The sequence below is a fragment of the Propithecus coquereli genome, unplaced genomic scaffold, assembly GCF_000956105.1.
Source record: "Propithecus coquereli isolate 6110/MARCELLA unplaced genomic scaffold, Pcoq_1.0 Scaffold1, whole genome shotgun sequence".
NCBI lineage: Eukaryota > Metazoa > Chordata > Mammalia > Primates > Indriidae > Propithecus > Propithecus coquereli.
The window spans coordinates 6322189-6343140 of NW_012133857.1; the positions used below are offsets into that span (position 1 = coordinate 6322189).

Below are 20952 nucleotides of genomic sequence, written 5' to 3' on the forward strand. Positions count from 1 at the left end.
CAAATAAACAGTTTACATTCAAATCATTGTCTCAGGGTCTGGTGAGGGAAACCATACCAAGATGCCAGTTGTCTAATGCTTCACCCTTGGTGGGTAGACACAGATGGACTGGCTTAGTCAATATTGCTTCCATCAGCATTGGGGGATTTGAAAAATTTTTATCCAAACCAAATCTACTTGCAAAGGCTAGTGTCCAAAAAAAGTGTAAGAGCCAAGGACTCAAAGCAGAATTTAAAGGATGAAATCAGTAACCAAGTAGGGTCAACAGAAAATGAGTAAGGACCCTATCTGACAAGAGGTGTTTGTTGCAGTGGTTTTTTCAAATGAATTTGATGGGTCCAATCTCCCTTGTAAAGAAGATGTAGCAGCAGACATTTGTGAAAATAAGGCCATGTTTTAAAAAAAGTTGGTGGCAGTTAGTGGCCGCTGACCTAAAAGGCCAAAAGATGAGCGTAGTATTCACAATTGAGGTGGTTTCTTAGTTCACAGTCATTGCCTCAGTGGCCATCTCTGTGCTGTCACATACCTTTCTCCTGGTTACCGGCTGCACCCTAAGCTGATAAATCATAGTATCTGCCCATTGCCCTGGCCAGCAAGACTGATCCAGGGATGGGCGTATGAACCTCATGAAGCCAATCAGAATCTTTCCCCAAGATTTTTCTAAGTGGTTTTGGCAGGAAAAACACTTTTCCCTCATATTGCTAGGCTATAAAGATGCATGCCTGAAGCTGCTAGGGCTATGTCCCTGCTCTCCATGGAGAAAGTCCATCTGATCTTGACTAATACCATGAGGATGTTATTCTATCAAAATACACATTTTTCTGTAGCCTATGAAATATTCTACTCATTATTTTCCACAAAAAATAGGATTTCAAAAATGTTTTCAAATTCAAGAAACACTGGGAGTACTCACAGAACTCCGAATATTATCACAGCTATGATTTATTACAACAAAGGGATACAAAATAAAACCAGCAAAGGGAAAAGGCACATTGGGTAATGCCCAGAGGAAATCAGGCACAAACTTCTGAGTCCTCTCCCAGTGGGAGTCACATGGAACATGCTTAATTCCTCCGACAATGAATTGTGACAACGCATGTGAAATGTCTATCAGGGAAGTTCATTAGAACCTCAATACCAAGGTTTTTACTGGGGGCTGGTCACATATGCATTCTCTGCCTATAGCACATACCAAAATTCGACTCCCAGAAGGAAAGGAGGTGTTCACTTTAAACCATATTGTTTGTACAAACAGTTTAGGCATAGGGAACCACTATTATCATTTCGGGAAAGTTTTATGTAAGTGTAGGGAATGATTTGCCATTCAAGTTCCTAGACTCCGGTCAAGGGCCAACCTATAATTAGGCCTTTCTAAAGATAGCAGTCTTGGGCCAAGAATATCAATGGGCCTTTTCTGTGCAATTTCCCAGGATTTAAGATATCCTTTTAGTTAAAATACAGTATAAGCAAATAAGGTAGATATTTTATATATATATATCTTCTCATTATATTCATTTTCTCTCCTTGCATTCACCTGCTTTTCCCTTCTTTGAGTTATAAAAACATAAAAGTTACTTTGTGGGGGAAAGAGTCATGGGGTAGAGGGCCCCCTGCTTGAGTCTGAATTGTGTGTTACAGAGGAGATACTGAAGGGTACGTTGGGAGCTGAGAGGCAATAAATTGATGACTGATACACTATGTACTGGGACAACTGTGTACCTTTTCTTTTATATGTTAATCTGGTGAATTATACAAATAAATTTCCTGATGTTGAATCATCTTTGCACTCGAGTTAAAACCAATTAGATCATGAAGAGGTAAATACTGCTAAACTCTATTTTCTAATCTTTTATTTGAATTTTAAATTCATGTTTATAATGAGATTGGTCTCTAACTTTCTTGCGCTGTTTTTGTCTGGTCTTGATGTCACAAAGTATGTTAGGTAGCTCTTTCTCCTTTTCTATTTTCTGAAATATGTTGATTGAGAAAGGGATTATTGTTCCTTGAGGGTCTGATAAAATTTGCCTACAAATCAATCTAGACCTTGTGTCTTTTGGAAAGGAAGACTATGTTTGTTCTCAATAGTTTTATTATAAAAAATTTCAAAGATACACAAAAGTAGAGAACATAGTTCAATAAATCCCCATATACCTATCACCTAGAAGCAACAATTAACAAGTTTTGCTATTTATTTCATTCAATAGTCATTTTAAAATTTATTTTTCTTTTATGAAGTATTTTAAAGAAAATCCAAGATATTATGTGTTTTCATATTTCAGTATGCATCTCTAAAAAATCAAGGACATTTTCTTACATAACCAAATTTTATTATCACAGCTAAGAAAATTAAATATATTTTCTTGGTCTCGTCTAATATGTAGGCTATAATCAAATTTCCCATTTGGTTATCTGAAAATGTCTTCCACAGTTGTTTGGAGGGAGATTCGGGATTACTAATTCCCTTTCTTCAGTGGTTACTGGTTTATTCAGGCCTTCTATTTCTTTCAAGTCAATTTTGGTCATTTCTATTTTCTAAAAATTATCTATTTCATCTGTTTCCCCACTAGCATTCCTGATTATTAAATAGTTTGTCAGCGTCCTATCCCCTGAAATTCCAACTGCTGGTGTGATCCCACTCTAAAAGACTAAAAACCCAGAATAATTTCCTGAAAATTCCTACTACCAAGGGTTCTCCTTCATGGTAATCATGGCCATTAAGTATGAGTTTGTAAACTCTTTGGATACCAATATTCTACCACTCTTGAGGATAAGGGACATGTCAGTCCTTTTGGTGGATAATAGTCCTAGGCTTGCCTTGTCCTAGCAGTTTCTTCACCTTACTCACAGACCAAATTAAATACTTAATCTTAAAATCATCTAAAATATAATTTCAACTCACAGGACACAATAAAGAATCCTTGAGCAAGGCAAGACCTCAGACAGAAGTTATTTCATCCTATTTATTTTATAGGTGAAGAAACTGAACTTCAAAGTGATTTGTCCTAGGTCACATAATCAGTGGCAGGAAGGAGACAACATTGGAGTGTCAAAATAAGAATGAATTCCAGGAGATTTACAGTACTTAAGTATACCCCAAATTAAGCAGTTCATTCCTGAATTCTCTTGGCAACACTCCCCATCCTTTCCTTTCACCACTCTATGTATGAAAGTTAGCTTTACCAATTCATCTCCAGAAAGGTATGTACATTTCATATTTTGCAAACTGGTATCTGTCAGCAAAATCAGACCCAGGACTACTAGCGTCTCAATTCAGCCTAGGTTACAAATGTTAAATCCCAAGACTGTTCCTCTGAAAGAGACACCGGACTCTCAGGGATGAAGAAGCTCTGACAGGGATGGCAATAATGTGATGATATGGAAAGGTTTGATGGCACTTTATACAGGTGGCACAGATGCAGAAACAAGTGAGAAATTATCTAAGTGAACTTGATTTTTAAATTTACTATAATATAAAGCTACTGTAATCAAAATAGTGTGCCACTTCACATGCATTAGCATGGTAATTATTAAAAAAAAAACAGAAAATAACAAGTGTTGGTGAAGATGTGGAGAAATTAGAACCTTTGTGCGCTGCTGATGGAAATGTAAAGTAGTGCAGCTGCTATGGAAAACAGTATGGCAGTTCCTGAAAAAATTAAAAATGTAATTAGCTTATGATCCAGTGATTCCACTTCTGAGTATATATCCAAAAGAATTAGAAGTGGGGTCTCAGAGATATTGTACACCCATGTTCCTAACAGTACTATTCACAATAGCTAAAAGGTAAAAGGAATCCAAGTGTCTATTGACAGATTAATGGAATATTATACAGCCTCAAAAAGGGACTAAAGTCTGACATGCTACAACATGCATGAAATTTGAAGACATTATGCTACGTGAAATCAGCCAGTCACAAAAGACAAATACCGTATGATTCTAGTTATATGAGGTAGTTAGAGTAGTCAAATTAATAGAGAAAGACAGTAGAAGCGTGGTTGCCAATAACTGGGGATAGAGAGGTACTGGGAGTTACTATTTAATGAGTGCAGAGTTTCAATTTTGCAAGATGAAAAATGTTCTGTAGATAGATGGTAGGGATGGTTGCACAATAATGTGAATGTACTTAATGCCACTAAAGTGTACACTTAAAAATGATTAAAATGGTAAATTCCATGTAATTTGTATATTTACCACAATTAAAAAAAATTTTAAAAAGCATGGCATTGACACAAAGATACACAGATCAATGGAACAGGATTCCAGAAATAGACCCACACATTAATGGTCACAAAGTCAAAGAAAAGCAATGGATAGAAGAGTTTTTTACAACACACAGTGATGGAACTACTGTAAATCCCTATGGAAAAATGTGAACTTCAACCCTTACCTGACACCATAAGCAAAAATCAATTCTAATAGACCACAGACTTACATGTCAAAGGTAAAACTTTATGGCTTTATAACTTATATATGAGAACAAAGGAGAAAATCTCCACGAACTTGAGGTAGGCAGACTTCTTAGCACAGAAAAACCACAAACGATAAAACAAAAAAACCGATCGACTCCACCAAAATCAAAAACTGCTTTGCAGAAAACACGTCAAAACAATGAAAAGAGAAGGCCCAGATTAAAACATTCGTTATCCTATATTTAACAAAACATTTGTCTTCAGAACTCTTACACATGAAGAATCATTTTTAAAAGTGGACCAAAGACTTGAACTAAAACTTCACAAAAGACGTAGCATGGCCAGTAAGAACATGAGCAGAAACGGTCCCAATGACGCCGCACCAAAGCGGGAACGAACGCACTCCTCAGCCTGAAAGGCCTTTAAAGTGATGCAAACTGTCTCATAGTAGGATAGTGTCATAACTACCTTCGCGAAAAAGAAGATAAGCGAAATGGCCACCGCAGCTTACTAAAACCTCTGATACTCAAGCCATGGAATTCTTCCACAGTGCTAGAAAACAAGGAAGTCTCGCGATGTCGGGAAAAGCACGTTCGCTCACAGGTCTGCAGGATGAGATGGAGTAGAGAGCGCAGGCGCATTTAGGGTTCCCACATTGGGCGATTGACTCCGAAGGGCAGGGCAAAAAGGACCCGCGCTGGAACTGAAGTGCTGGCTGGAGGCTTGTCGAGAGCTCCCGGACACGCCCACGTGCGCGCGCCTCCGCCGCCGCCGCCGCCGCCGCCGGCGCCTTCGGTTAACCACCCTTCTAGACTGTGCTCTCGCGGTATTTGTCCCAACTCTCGCGGGGTTTAGCGTGGCACTGGGAGGCCGTGCCCAGGGAAGGAGGTGGTTTTCAGTTAGTGGCGTTGGGCTCTGGCTGCGGTGGCAGTGCTTTCTCTTTTGCTGACGGGCAGCCGTTCAGGCTGGAGGCCAGCCAGGTGAAGAGCTCGCCCGCATATGTGCGGGCTGCATGGGAACCTGGAGGCCCTGGGAGGGAGGGGGCTCCTGTCTTGGCCTCCTGCGCTGTCGCGACAGGCCAGCACCGGGCGACGGTGGCGCGGACTTCGCCCCAGCCCTGCCTTGGCCCCCGCCTTGACTGCTTTCCTCCCCCTCTCTCCCAGCTCTTGCCGCCACCTCTGTCGCGATGGGGGCGCAGGACCGGCCGCAGTGCCACTTCGACATCGAGATCAACCGAGAGCCGGGTGAGCTGGAGACTGGGGCCTGGGCTTGCCTTGGCGAAGTGGAGGGGTCTGCTCTCGTCAGCCCTCCCCCAAGTCTTTTTGGGAGCGGGCGGGCACAGTCAACTTTCCCTTTCCTGCTGGGAGAAAATCAGCGTAGAGGAGGGTAACCCCTCACTTTATCGGAGTCCGGGCCTCTTCCTCCCAAACCCCACACGCCCCCGTGCGCTTCCAGACTAAGCCCTCATACCCAGACTGGCGCCAAGAAAAGGGGCGCAATTATTTTAGGAGTTTTTTTTTTCTCCCAGTGTCTCTAGGGTGCAGACATTCCCGTTTCCTATTTCTGGTATCTTGCTCTGTACTATGAAGTTTAGACTCATCTATTGTGTATTTCCTAATAATTATATATCACTAACAGTTAATTACGCCTCTGTTTTCCCTTAAGAATCTTTAGCCAGAATTTCTAGGTTCCTGGGAAAATGGCTTAGCCTTGTGTGATAAACCAGAAGGCATCCTGTACCAGCAGAATTGCAGCATGCATGCACTTAGCATTAATATTTTGTCCTTAGGATATCCAACCATTCATTAGTGTGTTTTTTTGAAAATAAAATATTTTACTCTAAAGGGTAGTTGTTTCATTCTAAGTAGCAGAACGTGCAGGGTTCCAAATTGTTTTATTAGCTCTTTTGGTATCTGTGACAGAAGTTTTAATTGAAGGCATGTACACTGTCTTTGTGCAACATCTTATTCTGCAGATTCTTAATGAGAGCCTGCTACTGTTCTAGGCTCTGGAGATAACAGCAGTGAATACAGCAAAACCCTTTCTTCGTTTTATAGTTTATATTCTATTGGGAGAAGACAGACAATAAAGTAGGGAAAAAAAGACAGTGGCTTGTAGGGGCCTACTATTTTAATAAGCTGGTCAGACAAGGCCATTTTGAGAAAATGACATTTAAACAGAAATCTCAAGGAGATGTTGAGGTGAACCTTACTTGAGAAGAGCATTCTTTATAGAAGGAAATAGTTAACACAGGCCTTGAGGAGTAGTGTACAGTCATGCACTGCATAATGATGTCTGGGTCTAGTACTTGGTCTCGTAAGATTATAATACCATATTTTTTTGTGTACCTTTTTTATATTTAGATACACAGATACTTATCATTGTGTTACAGTTGCCTACAGTATTCAGTCACGTTCTGTACAGGTTTGTAGCCTAGGAGCAATAGGCTACACCATATAGCCTAGATGTGTAGTAGGCTATAATGCATTTCTCAGAACATATTTCCATTGTTAAGTGATAGAGGACTGTTCTTGCATGTTTGGGGAATAGCAAGGAGCCGGGTGTGGCTGGAGTAGAGGAGAGAAGAGAGTGGTAGGGAATAACCAGTAGGACTTTGACTCAGTGAAATAGGAAGATATTAAGGAGTTTTGAGTGAAGGAATGAGATGAACTCAGAAATTTTCTTTCCTTCTCTTTCTTTAATGTTTTGAAACTTGATGGATCTTAATCCTTATCTATAGTGAATCCATGTTTTGGATAACAGGGTTTATTTTTTTTTATTAAGAATTAAAAATAGGAAACTCGTGAAAAGTAGAAATAAAACAGGTTCTGTAGTCATGTTTAGTATTCCTTTCCTAGTACTAGTTGACATCCTAGATTTGCAAGTAACCTGTGTTGTGAAAAATCTCCAAAATGTTTGGTATCATGTTGAGTGAACTTCACGCCTCAACATCCAGTATAATTCATTCTGGTAGAAGTGACTAGTGCTCTTGAGAATGCTGAATCTTGATATAAAACAAGGAATGCAGTGTTTATTGTTATATGTTGAACCAGTTGATAATTGGCAATTTCATATGGTTTAATCTTATATATAATACTTCCCTAGCACTTTTTAGTATATTAACTAAGTAGTAGATGGTGGGAAATTTTACACAACCTTTTTTTTTTTTTGAGACAGAGTCTCACTCTTTTTGCCCGGGCTAGAGTGAGTGCCGTGGCGTCAGCCTAGTTCACAGCAACCTCACACTCCTGGGCTCAAGCGATCCTACTGCCTCAGCCTCCCGAGTAGCTGGGACTACAGGCATGTGCCACCATGCCCGGCTAATTTTTTCTATATATTTTTAGTTGTCCGATTAATTTCTTTCTATTTTTAGTAGAGACGGGGTCGAACTCCTGAGCTCAAACAATCCGCCCGCCTCATCCTCCCAGAGTGCTAGGATTACAGGCGTGAGCCACCGCGCCCGGCCTACACAACCTTTTTTTTAATTTAATTTTTTTTTTTTAAAAGACAAGGTCTTTTTTTTTTTTTTTTTGAGACAGTGCTCCAGACAGAGTGCAGTGACGTCATCGTAGCTCACTGCAACCTCAAATTCCTGGGCTCGAGTGATCTTCCTGCCCCAACCTCCTGAGTAGCTGGGGCTATAGGGGTGCACCACCACACCTGGCTCATTTTTCTATTTTTTGTAGAAATGGTGTCTCCTTTTGTTCCCCATAGGAGATTTCGAACTCCTGGCCTCAAGTAATCCTCCTGCCTTGGCCTCGCAAAGTGCCAGGATGAGCCACCGTGCCTGGCCACAATTATTTCATTTCTAATGATTGCTTTGGTTTTGATTTTGCTCTTTTTCTAGTTTTCTTAGAGTGGAAGCACAGATTGTTAACTTGTTACCTTTCTTTTAAGCATGTAATTCTATAAATATAGAGTGAAATTAAGATATATCTCACATATTTTGATATGTTGCTCAATTTCTTTCGTTTTAAAATATCTTCTAATTTCCCTTGAGACTTAGTCTTTGACTCTTGAATTATTTAGAAGTGTTTTAATTCCTAAGTACTTGGATATTTTCCAGTTATTTTTCTGTTAATAAGTTCTAATTTAATTCCATATGGTCAGAGAACATACTTAGTATGATTTCAGGTCTTTTAAATTTGTTAAGATGATATGGTCTGTTTTGGTGTATTTCCCATGTGTACTTGAAAACAATATATATTCTGTTTTTTTTTTTTTTGTAGAGTGTTCTGTAAATATCAGTTAAATCCACTTGGCTATTGGTGTTGTCCAGTTCCTCTGTATCCTTGCTGATTGTATACTTGTTTTATTGATTATCAAGAGAGGAGTATTGAAGTCTCCAACTATAACGTGGATTTGTCTATTTCTCCTTTAAGTTCTACGAGTTTTTGCTTTATTTATTTTGAAGCTCTTTTGTTAGATGGGTGCATACACATTTAGCATTGTTGTCTTTGTAGTGAATTGACCCCTTTATCATTATGTAATGACCATTTATATTCCTAGTAATTTTCTGTGCTCTGAAGTTTACTTTCATATCAATATAGCTATTCCAGCTTAGTGTTTAAATGGTATATCATTTTCAATCCTTTTACTTTTAACCCTATCTATATTACATTTAAAGTAGGTTTATTATAGATAGCAACTAGATGGGTCTTTTTTTAACCCACCTAACAATCTATCTTTTAGTCAGTATATTTATTTACATTTAATATAATTATCGTTATGTTTGAATTTGTCTACTGGTTTTGTTTGCTCTGTTTTTTATTGTTTCCCTTTCCTGCCCTCTTTGAGATTATTTGAATATGTTTTAATATTCTTTAAAATTTTTCTATTATGTTTTTGATGATGTCTGTAAAGGTTTAGTGGTTACCGTAGAGATTATAATATATATACTTCACAGTGTATTTAGAATTATTATTTTGCCACTTCAGGTGAAATGTAGAAACCATCCCACCATCCTTTACCCCCTAGCTTATATTGTATTTGTCATATTTATTACATCTATAAACACCGAAAACTCGCTTTCAAACGTCATGCATACTTTAAAGAATTTAAGAGGAGAAAAATATTCTATTATATTTACCCACATATTTACCATTTCTGTTGCTATTTGTTCATTCATGAAGTTCCACATTCCCCTGTTATCATCTCCCTTCCATCTGGAGAATTTGCTTTAGCATTTCTTTTAGGAAAGATCTTCTGGTCACAAATTCTCTTAGTTTTTCTTCAACTGAGAATTTTATTTTGCCTTCATTCTTGAAGGATATTTTCACTAGATACAGAATTCTAGGTTCACAGTTATTTTCTTTTAGCACTTGAAAAATGTTCCACTGCCTTCTGGTCTATATGGTTTCTGATAAGAAATCCATAGTCATTTGAATTGTTATCCCCCATGTGTAATATGTTGTATTGTCTGTCTGCTTTCAAGACTTTTGCTTTGTCTTGAGTTTTCAGAAGTTTGATTGTGATGTGTCTGGGTTTAAATTTCTTTGTGTTTCTTCTCTGTGAGGTTTGTTGACTTCCTTGAATCTGTGTGTGTCTTTTGCTAGATTTAGAGCATTTTTAGTCGTTATTTATTCAAATGTTTTCTGCCAAACATTTTTTTTCTTGTCCTTCTGGAACTTTGGTGACATGAATATTAGACCTTTTGATATTGCCTCACAGGTCCTTGAGGCTCTGTTCATTACTTTTTTTAATCTTTTTTTCTGTTTTTCACATAGGATAATTTCTGTTAACTGGTCTTTGCTGATTTTTTTCTTATCATCTTCATTCTGCTATTGATCCCACCCAGTGATTTTTAAAACTTCAATTATTGTATTTTTCCATTTTAAAATTTCCTTTTGGTTCTTCTTGAAGCTTTCTGTTTTTCCATGCACTTCAAGAGTGTTTGCCCTTACTTTGTGGAGTATGATTATAATAACTGCATTAAAGTCTTTGATTATTTCAACATCTCTGTCATCTCAGGTTGCCATCTTTAATTGTCTTTTTCCTTATGAGATTTCAGATTTTCCTAGTTATTTATATGTTGATAAATGTTGGATAATATCCTGGAATTTTTAATATTATGTTATATCACCCTGGGTCTAGTTTAAATCCAGTGGAAAATGTTGATTTTTGTTGTTGATCTTACTGTGGCAGGCAGTAAACCTGGTTAAGTTCGGCCTGCAAATTCCTACCCACTTTTTGCTGTTTAGAGTTACCTCCACACATACATAGTTCATGGGTGAACCCAGGAATTCACATATAACTTTATAGGGCTGTTTTCTTATACTCCCTCTTCTCTATGATCAAATGCAGAAGTAGATAGGAAACTGTTAAGTCAGACATTAATGAGATTTTGCAAAACTAAAATAATATCACTCTTCTTACTAAATTTTTTGTTCATTTTTTTAAAATATAAATTATTAAAAATGTTTATATTAACATAATGAGTTTATTACTGTTATTTAAAAATAGATTAATATGGTAAATATCAGTAGATACAACCCATATAAAAAACTCTTTTGAGTCCTCAATAATTGTTAAGCATAAAGAATAGTCCTGAAACCAAAAGTGTGAGAACTGCTATTGTGGACAAATGCTTTTATAAAACTCAAGTGTTGGGCTTTATCGGCAAACTTTGTAGCTTTTGTCTGCATATAATTTGAAATTTATAAGAAGTTAAAAAATAAAAACGTGAAAAAAATGCCTATCTATCCTTTATCCAGATTTACCTATTTATATTTTATAGCATTTGCTTTATTAATCTTTCTTTCTCTCTCTGTATACAAATAATTTTTTTCTGAACCATTTGATATTAAGTTATCTACATTATCATAGCTCTTTATCCCTAAATACTTTGGTGTGTATTTCTTTCTTTCTTTTTTTTTTTGTATTTCTTAAAAATAGACATATTCTCTTACATAACCACAATGCAGTTATCAACTTCGTAAATTTACATTGTTACAATACTTTTATCTACCATCTATATTCATTTTTGTCAGTTGGCCTAAAAAGTCATCTATAACATTCCTTCCTCTCCGTTACAGAATCCAGTCTAACATCAGATATTACATTAGCCGTTGCGTCCCTTTATCCTCCATTTCTACAGCCTTTTTTGGTCTTTTATGATACTGACAATTTTAGAAGAATATAGCCCCTCCCCCAGCCTTTTAAAATAAAACGTTACTCATTTTGTATTTGTTTGAGGCTTGAAGTTGGCTTTTAAAAGTTATAATCCGGGTGGTTTCTTTAAAGGACTTTTTGACTTTGAAATTTCTTTTCTTTATGTGGACCTACAAGCAATATCACAAAACCCTGGCAATTTATCAAAATAGATTAAAATGGGGATGCAGTTGAAATGGGTGTTTTCGCTTAACTAAGATTTCCAGAAACAAGAGTTGAAAATGTTTCCTTAGTAAACATTGTAAAGTATTTGAAAGAGATACCAAGAAATTCATTTTAAGAGATAACATAGGAGTCAGACAAATGTTTGAGTAGTACTTGTGTCCTTGGTCGAGCCATTTGACGTCTTTGTAAAATGGAAATACTATACACGTTTGTCTTAATGTGGTTCCAAAGATAGCAGGATGGCAAAATTTGCTTATATTTAAAATTACCCTTTAAACTTTAGACCCACACTCAAGGTAGCTCAACTTTGAAAGAAGGATTTCGGATCTGATTTGTACTGAGGAAATATGAGAAATATATCTCCTATATCAAGCTCACCCTGAGTCATAAGCTTATGAATAGAGTGACTGGATGCAGTGGCCTGCACTGTTAAATTTAAATGACTTCCACCTTATATGCTCATAAGTTAAATAGGATTCCAGTGTAATAGTACCTATATAATAAGATTGTTAGGAAGAGTAATTATTTAATAAATAATACAACCACCTCTCATATGTAGTATGTTTTTGTAACATGAATTTACTCTAAAGGGATGGATTAATTAAGGAGTACAGTTTTAATTAGACTACTGTGTGTTATAACATAGTAAGATAACCAGGTGGGGAACTAGCAGCATAGGAGGGAAGAGCAGTTGGAAAGCACTGCTATTCTTGAGTCATTCTTGTCTGTCTTAACAGTGATTTGAAGACCACTATGCTAATGACAGTGAGGCAAAAGTGAGGTGTGATCACTTGTAGGATTTCCTCAGTGATGTTTAGATTTTATAACATCCCCTTATAGCTAAAAACATGCCTTTATTATCGTTACTCTTAAAGAAAAAATTATTCTTACTGCCACCTGAAATTTCTTTGTCTCCGTAACTCCCACTTTCCCATGAAAACAGTTGTTTTTATATGTGATTTTCAATAATGCAATATTTCTCAAAATTCTGATTATTATGTTCTTCCAGAGCAGCCTGTATTTGTAAAAGTACATAGCACAGTATCTGACATGTATTTTTAGAAACATATCATTTAATTATTGCATGTGCATGAGCATGGACACTGAGTCAAGTAAGGGACTTTCATGTTAAAGTATTATGCAGACAGACCTTTGTAGATAAAGCCTTTTTTTTGTTCACATTTAAGGAAAAAGGCTTTTTTCAGGTTTCTTGTAAGCAAGAGAGAATTTTTTTTCCTAAGAAGGAATTTGACCTGGAGAATCCTAATAGTAACTCCAGACTTCATTGGATGTCTTGAAGGCAAACGTGTATGGGGCAGATAGATTTTTATGAGGACTTTGAGAGGAGAAGTTCACTTCTTAGCACCTTTTTTTCTCTTAATTTATTAAGGAGCACTATATGTATATAATAAATAATATACATATATTATTTATACAGTATATAACAAATAGAAGTCTAACAGAAGTCTTCTTCAGCTGCAAGACTCCAAGTAAAATGTATAGTCAATTTTTCTTCTTTTCTGCCTTTAGCATAAGATGGCTAGCTGTTCCCTGTTTTGTTTGCTTCCCTGTGCTTTTCTGTTATTTTTCTGCCTTTGTTGGTATTCATCTGTCAGGATTGTTGCAAAGGGAATTCTGACATTGGTGGTCTGAACTGTCTAATTTGGTTCCTTGCAGGATTTGCACATCATTACTTAGAGGTTTTTCTTTGTTTTGAGACAGGTCATGCTTTGTCACCTAGATTGGAGTGCAGTGGCCTGATCATAGCTCACTGTAACCTCAAACTCCTGGGCTCAAGTGATCCTCATGCCTTAGCCTCCCTGGTCACTGAACTGCAGGCATGAGCCGCTGTGCCCAGCTGCTTAGAATTTTGAGGAGAATGGAAACCAAGGTTAGCTTTTGCCTCTTGAGAATCTTAAAGCTTTCTAGAATGTATATAGTTCAGCCTGAATTCTTAGTAGAACATAGTACTTACACAGATGGTCAGGTGTTTATCTTACTGGGAATAAAACCAGAATAGAACTAAAAAGATTTCTTTAAATAGGCAGAAAGAGATCAGGCTAGAGAAGGCAAGACCCTGGTGACTGATAAAGTTATCTAGATCTGAGGAATGCTTCCAAGATTCTTTCAAAAATTGCATTGAAAACTCCTAACTGTGAATGTCTTACTGTGTAAGCCTTGCTATAGATGGTTTCTGATTTTAGTCCGTTTTGTTCCCAGAAACTATCTTTTTAAAGTCTAAGAAACTTACTGCCATAGAGTGAAATCCTGAATTCCTGCTTCCAGTCCTTAACTATATATGTACACTTCCACAAACAATTGAAATCTGATTCTTTTTATTTTTATTTTTTGTAGTGATGGGGTCTTGCTCTGGTCTTGAACTCCTGGCCTCAAGTGATCCTCCCACCTTGGCCTGCCAGAGTGCTGGGGTTAGAGGCATGAGCCACCACATGAGCACTGAAGCCTGATTCTTAATTAGGCAAAGTTTATCAAACATAAAGTAAGCTTTATGTAATTGTTAGGGAGGGGGGCTCATACCACAGGCTGAGAAAGAATTTTCAACTCAAAGATTAGGATAGGGGTAGGTTTTGAAGTTGTTTATTTTATTTACCAAGGGAGGAAAGAGCAGGGCATGAAAGAAAGAAGAAATGCCAACTCCCAGGATGAGTGGCTTGGGCTTTTATTGGGGTTATAGAGGGTAGAGTAGTTATTGTTGCAAAATGATAACGGGGTGGCAGTTGTGTTTTTTTTCTCTGCTGGGCAGGCTTTATGGGACTTCTCACAGTGTGGTCTGGCAGATGTGGAGGAGGGCTACGCGCCCCCGCCCCCACAGTACTTTTCAAGTGCTGTAAAACAAACTACTCTTAAAACAAGTTAAGCCATGAGTGGTTAAGCAAACAAAGGGGTGTTGTGGGCAATGATTTTTTTTTTTTTTTTTGAGACAGGGTCTCACTGTCTTGCCTGGGGCGAGTGCCGTGGTGTCAGCCTAGCTCACAGCAACCTCACACTCCTGGGCTCAAGCAATCCTACTGTCTCAGCCTCCCAAGTAGCTGGGACCACAGGCACGCACCACCATGCCTGGCTAGTTTTTTCTACATATATTTTTAGCTGTCCAGTTAATTTCTTTCCATTTTTTGGTAGAGATGGGGTCTCGCTCAGGCTGGTCTCGAACTCCTGAGCTCAGAACGATCCGCCCACCTCAGCCTCCCAGAGTGCTAGGATTACAGGTGGTGCCTGGCCTGGCAATGATTTTTTTTTAATGTTATATGGTTTGCTAACAGTGCCATCCTTTCAGTAATCACTTTTAGTGGCTTTATGGTGTACCATCATTATCCATATTAGTTAGGATATATGATAGGGTTGGTTGCTAATACAGGTTAAATATAGTGACTTAGACAAGATAAAGGTTTTATTATTCTCTCGTACAGCACTCAGAGAGTCAGCAGATCAGAGTTGTTAATGTCAGGGACCCAGGCATTTTGTCTTGTTATTCTGTTAATCGTTTTAAAATTTATTTTTATTTATTTTTTAATTTTTAGATTTTAATTTTTTGGGGTACATAATGGTTGTCTATCTTTATAGGGTACATGTGATATTTTGATACAGGCATACAGTCTGAATCAAGTCAGGGTAACTGGGGTAACCAGCACCTCAGGCATTTAACATTTCTTTGTTAGGAACATTCCAATTCCACTCTTTTAGTTATTTTAATGTATACCTTAACTTATTGTTGATTATAGTCACTTTGTTGTGCTATGAAATATTATTCATTCCATCTAACTATATTTTTGTACCCGTTAACCATGCCCACTTTACACACCTCCACCACTAGCCTTCCCATCCTCTAGTAACCATCATTCTACTCTTTGTCTCCATAAGATGAATTGTTTTTAATATTTAGCTCCCACATATGAGTGAGAACATGTGACATTTGTCTTTTGGTGCTTGGCTTATTTTGCTTAACATAATGTTCTCCAGTTCCATCCATGTTGTTTCAAATGGCAGTATATCATTTTTTGTGGCTATATAATATTGCATTGTATATATGTACCATGATTTCTTTATCTGTTCATCTGTTGATGGACACTTAGGTTGGTTCCATATCTTAGCTATTGTGAATTGTGCTGCCGTAAACATGGGAGTTCAGGTATCTTTTCAATATACTGAATCTCCCCCTGCCCCTTTTGGATATATACCTAGCATTGGAATTGCTGGGTCATATGGTAGTTCTATTTTTAGTGCTTTGAGGAACCTCCATACTGTTCTCCATAGTGGTCGTACTAATTTATATTCTCACCAACAGTGTATGAGTGTTCGCCTTTCTCCACATCCTCGCTAGTATTTGTTATTGCCTGTCTTTCTGATAAAAAGCCATTTTAACTGGGCTGAGATGATATCTCATTGTAGTTTTGCTTTACATTTCTGTGATGACTAATGATATTGAACATTTTTTCATATACCTGTTGGTCATTTTGTATGTCTTCTTTTGAGAAATGTCTATTCAGATCCTTTGCCCATGTTTTTTTTTGAAGGAGTGGGGGGCGGTGAGGAGGGGCGTTCAGTTGCCTTGTTTTGTTTTTCTTAAGACAGAATCTCACTCTGTCGCCCTGGGTAGAGCGCAGTGGAGTTATTGTAGCTCAATGCAACCTCCAACTCCTGGGCTCTAAGCGATCCTTTTGCCTCAGCCTCCTGGGTAGCTGCTTTGCCCATTTTTTAAATTTGATTATTTGATTCTTTTCCTATTGAGTTGTTAGAGCTCCTTGTATATTCTAGTTATTAATCCCTTGTCAGATGGGTAATTTGCAGATATTTTCTCCCATTCTGTGGGTTGTCTCTTCACTTCGTTGATTGTTTACTTTGCTGTGCAAAAGCTTTTTAGTGTGATGTGATCCCATTTGTCCAATTTTGCTTTGGTTGCCTGTGCTTTGGAGATATCACTCAAGAAGTCCTTGCCCAGACCAATGTCCTGAAGTATTTCCCCAATGGTTTAGTAGTTTCATAGTTTCAGATCTTAGATTTAAGTCTTCCATTTTGAATTGATTTTTGTATATGATGAGAGATAAAGGTCTAATTTCTTTCTTTTGCATGTGGATATCCAGTTTTCCCAGCAACATTTATTGAAGAGACTATCCTTTCCCCACTGTATGTTCTTGGCATCCTTGTTGAAGATAAGTTTACTGTAGATATGTGGATTTATTTCAGGGTTGTCTATACTGTTCCATTGGTCTCTGTTTTTATGTGAGTGCCATGCTATTTTGGTTATTATATCTCTGTAGTATACTTTGAAGTCAGGTCCTGTGATTTTTCCAGTTTTGTTCTTTTTGCTCAGAATGGCTTTGTTTATTAGGGGTCTTTTGTGGTTTCATATAAATTTTAGGATTATTTTTTCTATTTCTATGAAGAATGTCATTGGTATTTTGATGGGGATTGCATTGAATCTGCAGTTTGCTTTGGGTAGTATGGACATTTTAACAATATTGGTTATTCCAATCTGTGAGTATGGAGTATCTTTCCATTTTCATGTCCTTTTTAAATTCTTTCATCAGCGTTTTATAGTTTTCATTATAGAGATCTTTCACTTCTTTGGTTATGTTTATTCTTAGGTATTTTATTTTATTTGTAGCTATTGTAAATGGGATCACTTTCTTGGTTTCCTTTTCAGATTGTTTACTGTTGGCATATAGAAATGCTACTGATTTTTGTATGTTGATTTTGTATCCTGCAACATTACTAAATTTGTTTATCAGTTCTAATAGCTTTTGGGTGGAGTCTTTATTTAGGTTTCTCTAGAGATAAGAGCATATCTTCTGCAAACAAGGCTAATTGGACTTCTTTCTTTCTAATTTGAATATCCTTCATTTCTTTCTCTTGTCTGATTGCTCTAGCTAGAAGTTCCAGTACAATGTTGAGTAACAGTGGTGAAAGTGAGCATCTTTGTCTTGTTCCAAATCTTAGAGGCAAGGCTTTCAGTTTTTCCTCATTCAGTAAATTACTAGCTGTGCATCTGTCATATATGGTTTTTATCATGTAGAGGTAAGTTTCTTCTATAGTCAGTTTTTTGAGAGGTTTTTTTGTTGTTGTTGTTGAGACGAAGTCTCACTCTGTTGCCCTAAGTAGAGTGCAATGGTGTCATTGTAGCTCACTGCAACCTCCAACTCCTGGGCTCTAAGTGATCCTTCTGCCTCAGTCTCCTGGGTAGCTGGGACTACAGGTGCGCGCTGTGGTGCCCGGCTGGGGTTTTCTAAAATTTCTTTTTGGTAGAGACAGGGTCTCACTTTTGTTCAAGCTAGCCTTGAACTCTTGAACTCAAGCAATCCTCCTGCCTCAGCCTCCCAGAGTGCTAGGATTATAGGTGTGAGCCATCATGCCTGGTCAGTTTTTTTGACAGTTTTTATCATGAATTTTTATCATTGAATTTTATCAAATACTTTTTCAGCATCAAGTGAAATGATCGTATGATTTTTGTCCTTCGTTCTGTTGATATGATGTATCATATGATTTAAGTATGTTGAACCATCTTTGCCCTGGGATGAATCCCACTTGATGATGATGGCTAATATTTCTTATGCATTGTTGAATTTGATTTACTAGTTATTTTGTTGAGGATTTTTGCATCTGTCTTCATCAGAGATACTGATCTATTGTTTTCTTTTTTTGTTGCATCTTTGGTTTTGGTATCAGAGTGATATAGAATGAATTTGAGAGTATACCTTACTCCTTGATTTTTTGGGATAGTTTCAGTAGGATTGGTATTGGTTCTTCTTTGAATGTTTGGTAGAATTTAGCAATAAAGCCATTGGGGTCCTGGGCTTTTCTTTGGTGGGAGACTTTTTATTACGCTTCTATCTCATTACTTGTTACTGGTTTATTCAGGTTTTGGATTTCTCCTGGCTCAGTGTTGGTAGGTTGTATGTGTCTAGGAATTTATCCATTTCTTCTAGGTTTTCCAATTTTTTGACATATAATTGCTCATAGTAGTCTCTGATAGTCCCCTGGATTTCTGCAGTATCAGTTGTAATGTCTCCTTTTTCATCTCTGATTTTATTTATTTGGGTCTTCTCTCTTTTTGTCTTTGTTAGTCTGGCTAAAGCTGTGTTTATTTTGTTTATCTTTTCAAAAAACCAACTTTTTTATAGTTCTTTTTGTTTTGATTTCATTGATTTCTGCTCTGATCTTTATTATTTCTTTTCTTCTAATTTCGGGTTTGGTTTGCTCTTGTTTTTCTAGTTCTTTAAGATGTATTATTAGGTTGTCTATTTGAAGCTTTTATACTTTTTTGATAAAGGCACTTACTGCTATAAACTCCTCTTTTTACTGTTTTTGCTATATCCCATAGGTTTTGATAGGTTGTATTTTCATTTGTTTCAAGAAATTTTAAAATTTCATTCTTAATCTCTTCATTGGTCCACTGATCATTTAGGAGCATATTGTTTAATTCCCATGTGTTTGTGTATTTTCCAATGTTCCTCTTATTATTGATTTCTGGTTTTATTCCATTGTGGTCAGAGAAAATACTTGGTATTATTATATTTCAGTTTTTTTGAATTTTTTAAGACTTGTTTTGTGGCCTAACATACGATCGATCTATCCTTGAGAATGATCCGTGAACTGAGGAGAAGAATGTGAATTCTACAGCTGTTGGATGAAATGTTCTGTAAGTATCTGTTAGGTTCATTTAGTCTGTAGTGCAGATTAAATTCAATGTTTCATTGTTGATTTTCTGTCTGGGTGATCTGTCTGTCCAATGCTGAAAGTAGAATGTTGAGGTTTTCAACGATTTTCATATTGGGGTCTATCTCTCTCTTTAGTTCTGATAATATTTGCTTTATATATCTTGTTGCTCAAATGTTAGATGTATATATATTTGGAATTTTTATATCCTGTTGCTGAGTTGACCCCTTTATCATTATATAATAACTTTCTTTGTGTCTTTTTACCATTTTTGTCTTGAAATCTATTTTATCTAAGTATAGCTAATCTTGTTCTTTTTTGGTTTCCATTTGTATAGAATATCTATTTCTGTCCCTTTATTTTCAATCTATGTGTGTCTTTACAGGTGAAGTGTGTTTCTTGCAGATAACATAGTTGGCTTCTGTTTTTTTATTCATTCATCCACTACCTGTCTTTTGATTAGAGAATTTAGTACATTCACATTCAGTGTTATTATTGATAGGTAAGAACTTAACTACTTCCATGTTGTTATTTGGTTTTTGGTTGTTTTGTGGTCCTCTCTTTTTTTCTTTCTTCCTTCCTGTCTTCCTTTGATAAAAGTGATTTTTTCTGGTAGTGTGTTTGAATTTCTTGTTTTTTATGTATCCATTGTAGTTTTTTGATATGAGGCTTATAAAAACATTTTATAACCAATTATTTTAAACAGATGACAACAGTACTTACAAAGAAACAAGCAAAGAGAAATCTAACAGAAATTCTGTCCTTTGACTCCACCCACCCACTTTTTAACTTTTTGTTGTTTCCATCCATATCTTTTTATACTATCTGTCTTTCAAAAGGTTGTTATTTTTAATAGGTTTGTCTTTTAGTCTTCCTACTCAAGCTATAAGTGGTTTGTACACCATGATTACAGCAATATAGTATTCAGTATTTGTGTCCTTACTGTTACTAGTGAGTTGTATACCTTCAGAAGATTTAGTGTTTATTAATGTCCTTTTCTTTCAGATTGAAGAATTCCTTTTAGCATTTCTTGTAGGACAGGTCTGGTGTTGATGAAATCCCTCAGCTTTTGTTTGTCTGGGAAAGTATTTCTCCTTAATGTCTGAAGGATATTTTTGCAGGCTGTAGTATTTTAGGGTTAAGGTTTTTTTCCTTCAGCACTTTGAATATGTCATGCCACTCTCTCCTGGCCTGTAAGGTTTCCACTGAGAAGTCTGCTGCCAGACATATGGGCATTTCTTTATATGTTATTTTTTTCTTTTTTCTTGCTTCCCTTAGGACCTTTTCTTTGTCTGTAACTTTTGGGAGCTTGATTATTAAATGCCTTGAGGTAGCCTTGTTTGGGTTAAATCTGCTTGGTGGTCTGTGACATTCTTGTACCTGAATGTTGATATCTTCTCTAAGTTTGGAAAGTTCTGTTATTATTTCTGTATTTATTATTTATTTATATATTTATGTATGTATGTATGAATGAATGAGACAGAGTCTCACTGTGTTGCCCGGGCTAGAGTGCCGTGGCATCAGCCTAGCTCACAGC

At 36.8% G+C, this 20952-nt stretch overlaps 2 protein-coding genes across 2 annotated transcripts in view; one reads left to right on the forward strand and one right to left on the reverse strand.

Annotated features, from left to right (window-relative positions):
* Positions 1–5669, reverse strand: part of SEC22C (SEC22 vesicle trafficking protein homolog C (S. cerevisiae)) — a 48575-nt gene extending 42906 nt beyond the window's left edge. Inside the window, exon 1 of the mRNA XM_012665530.1 lies at positions 5549–5669. The gene's annotated coding sequence lies outside the window, so the exon portion shown is untranslated. The remainder of the gene's footprint in view (positions 1–5548) is intronic.
* The window catches only part of NKTR (natural killer cell triggering receptor), a 57403-nt gene continuing 41812 nt past the window's right edge, over positions 5362–20952 (forward strand). Inside the window, exons 1-2 of the mRNA XM_012665503.1 lie at positions 5362–5389; positions 5573–5653. Coding sequence (XP_012520957.1) covers positions 5596–5653 — 58 coding nt within the window. The 5' untranslated portion in view covers positions 5362–5389; positions 5573–5595. The remainder of the gene's footprint in view (positions 5390–5572; positions 5654–20952) is intronic.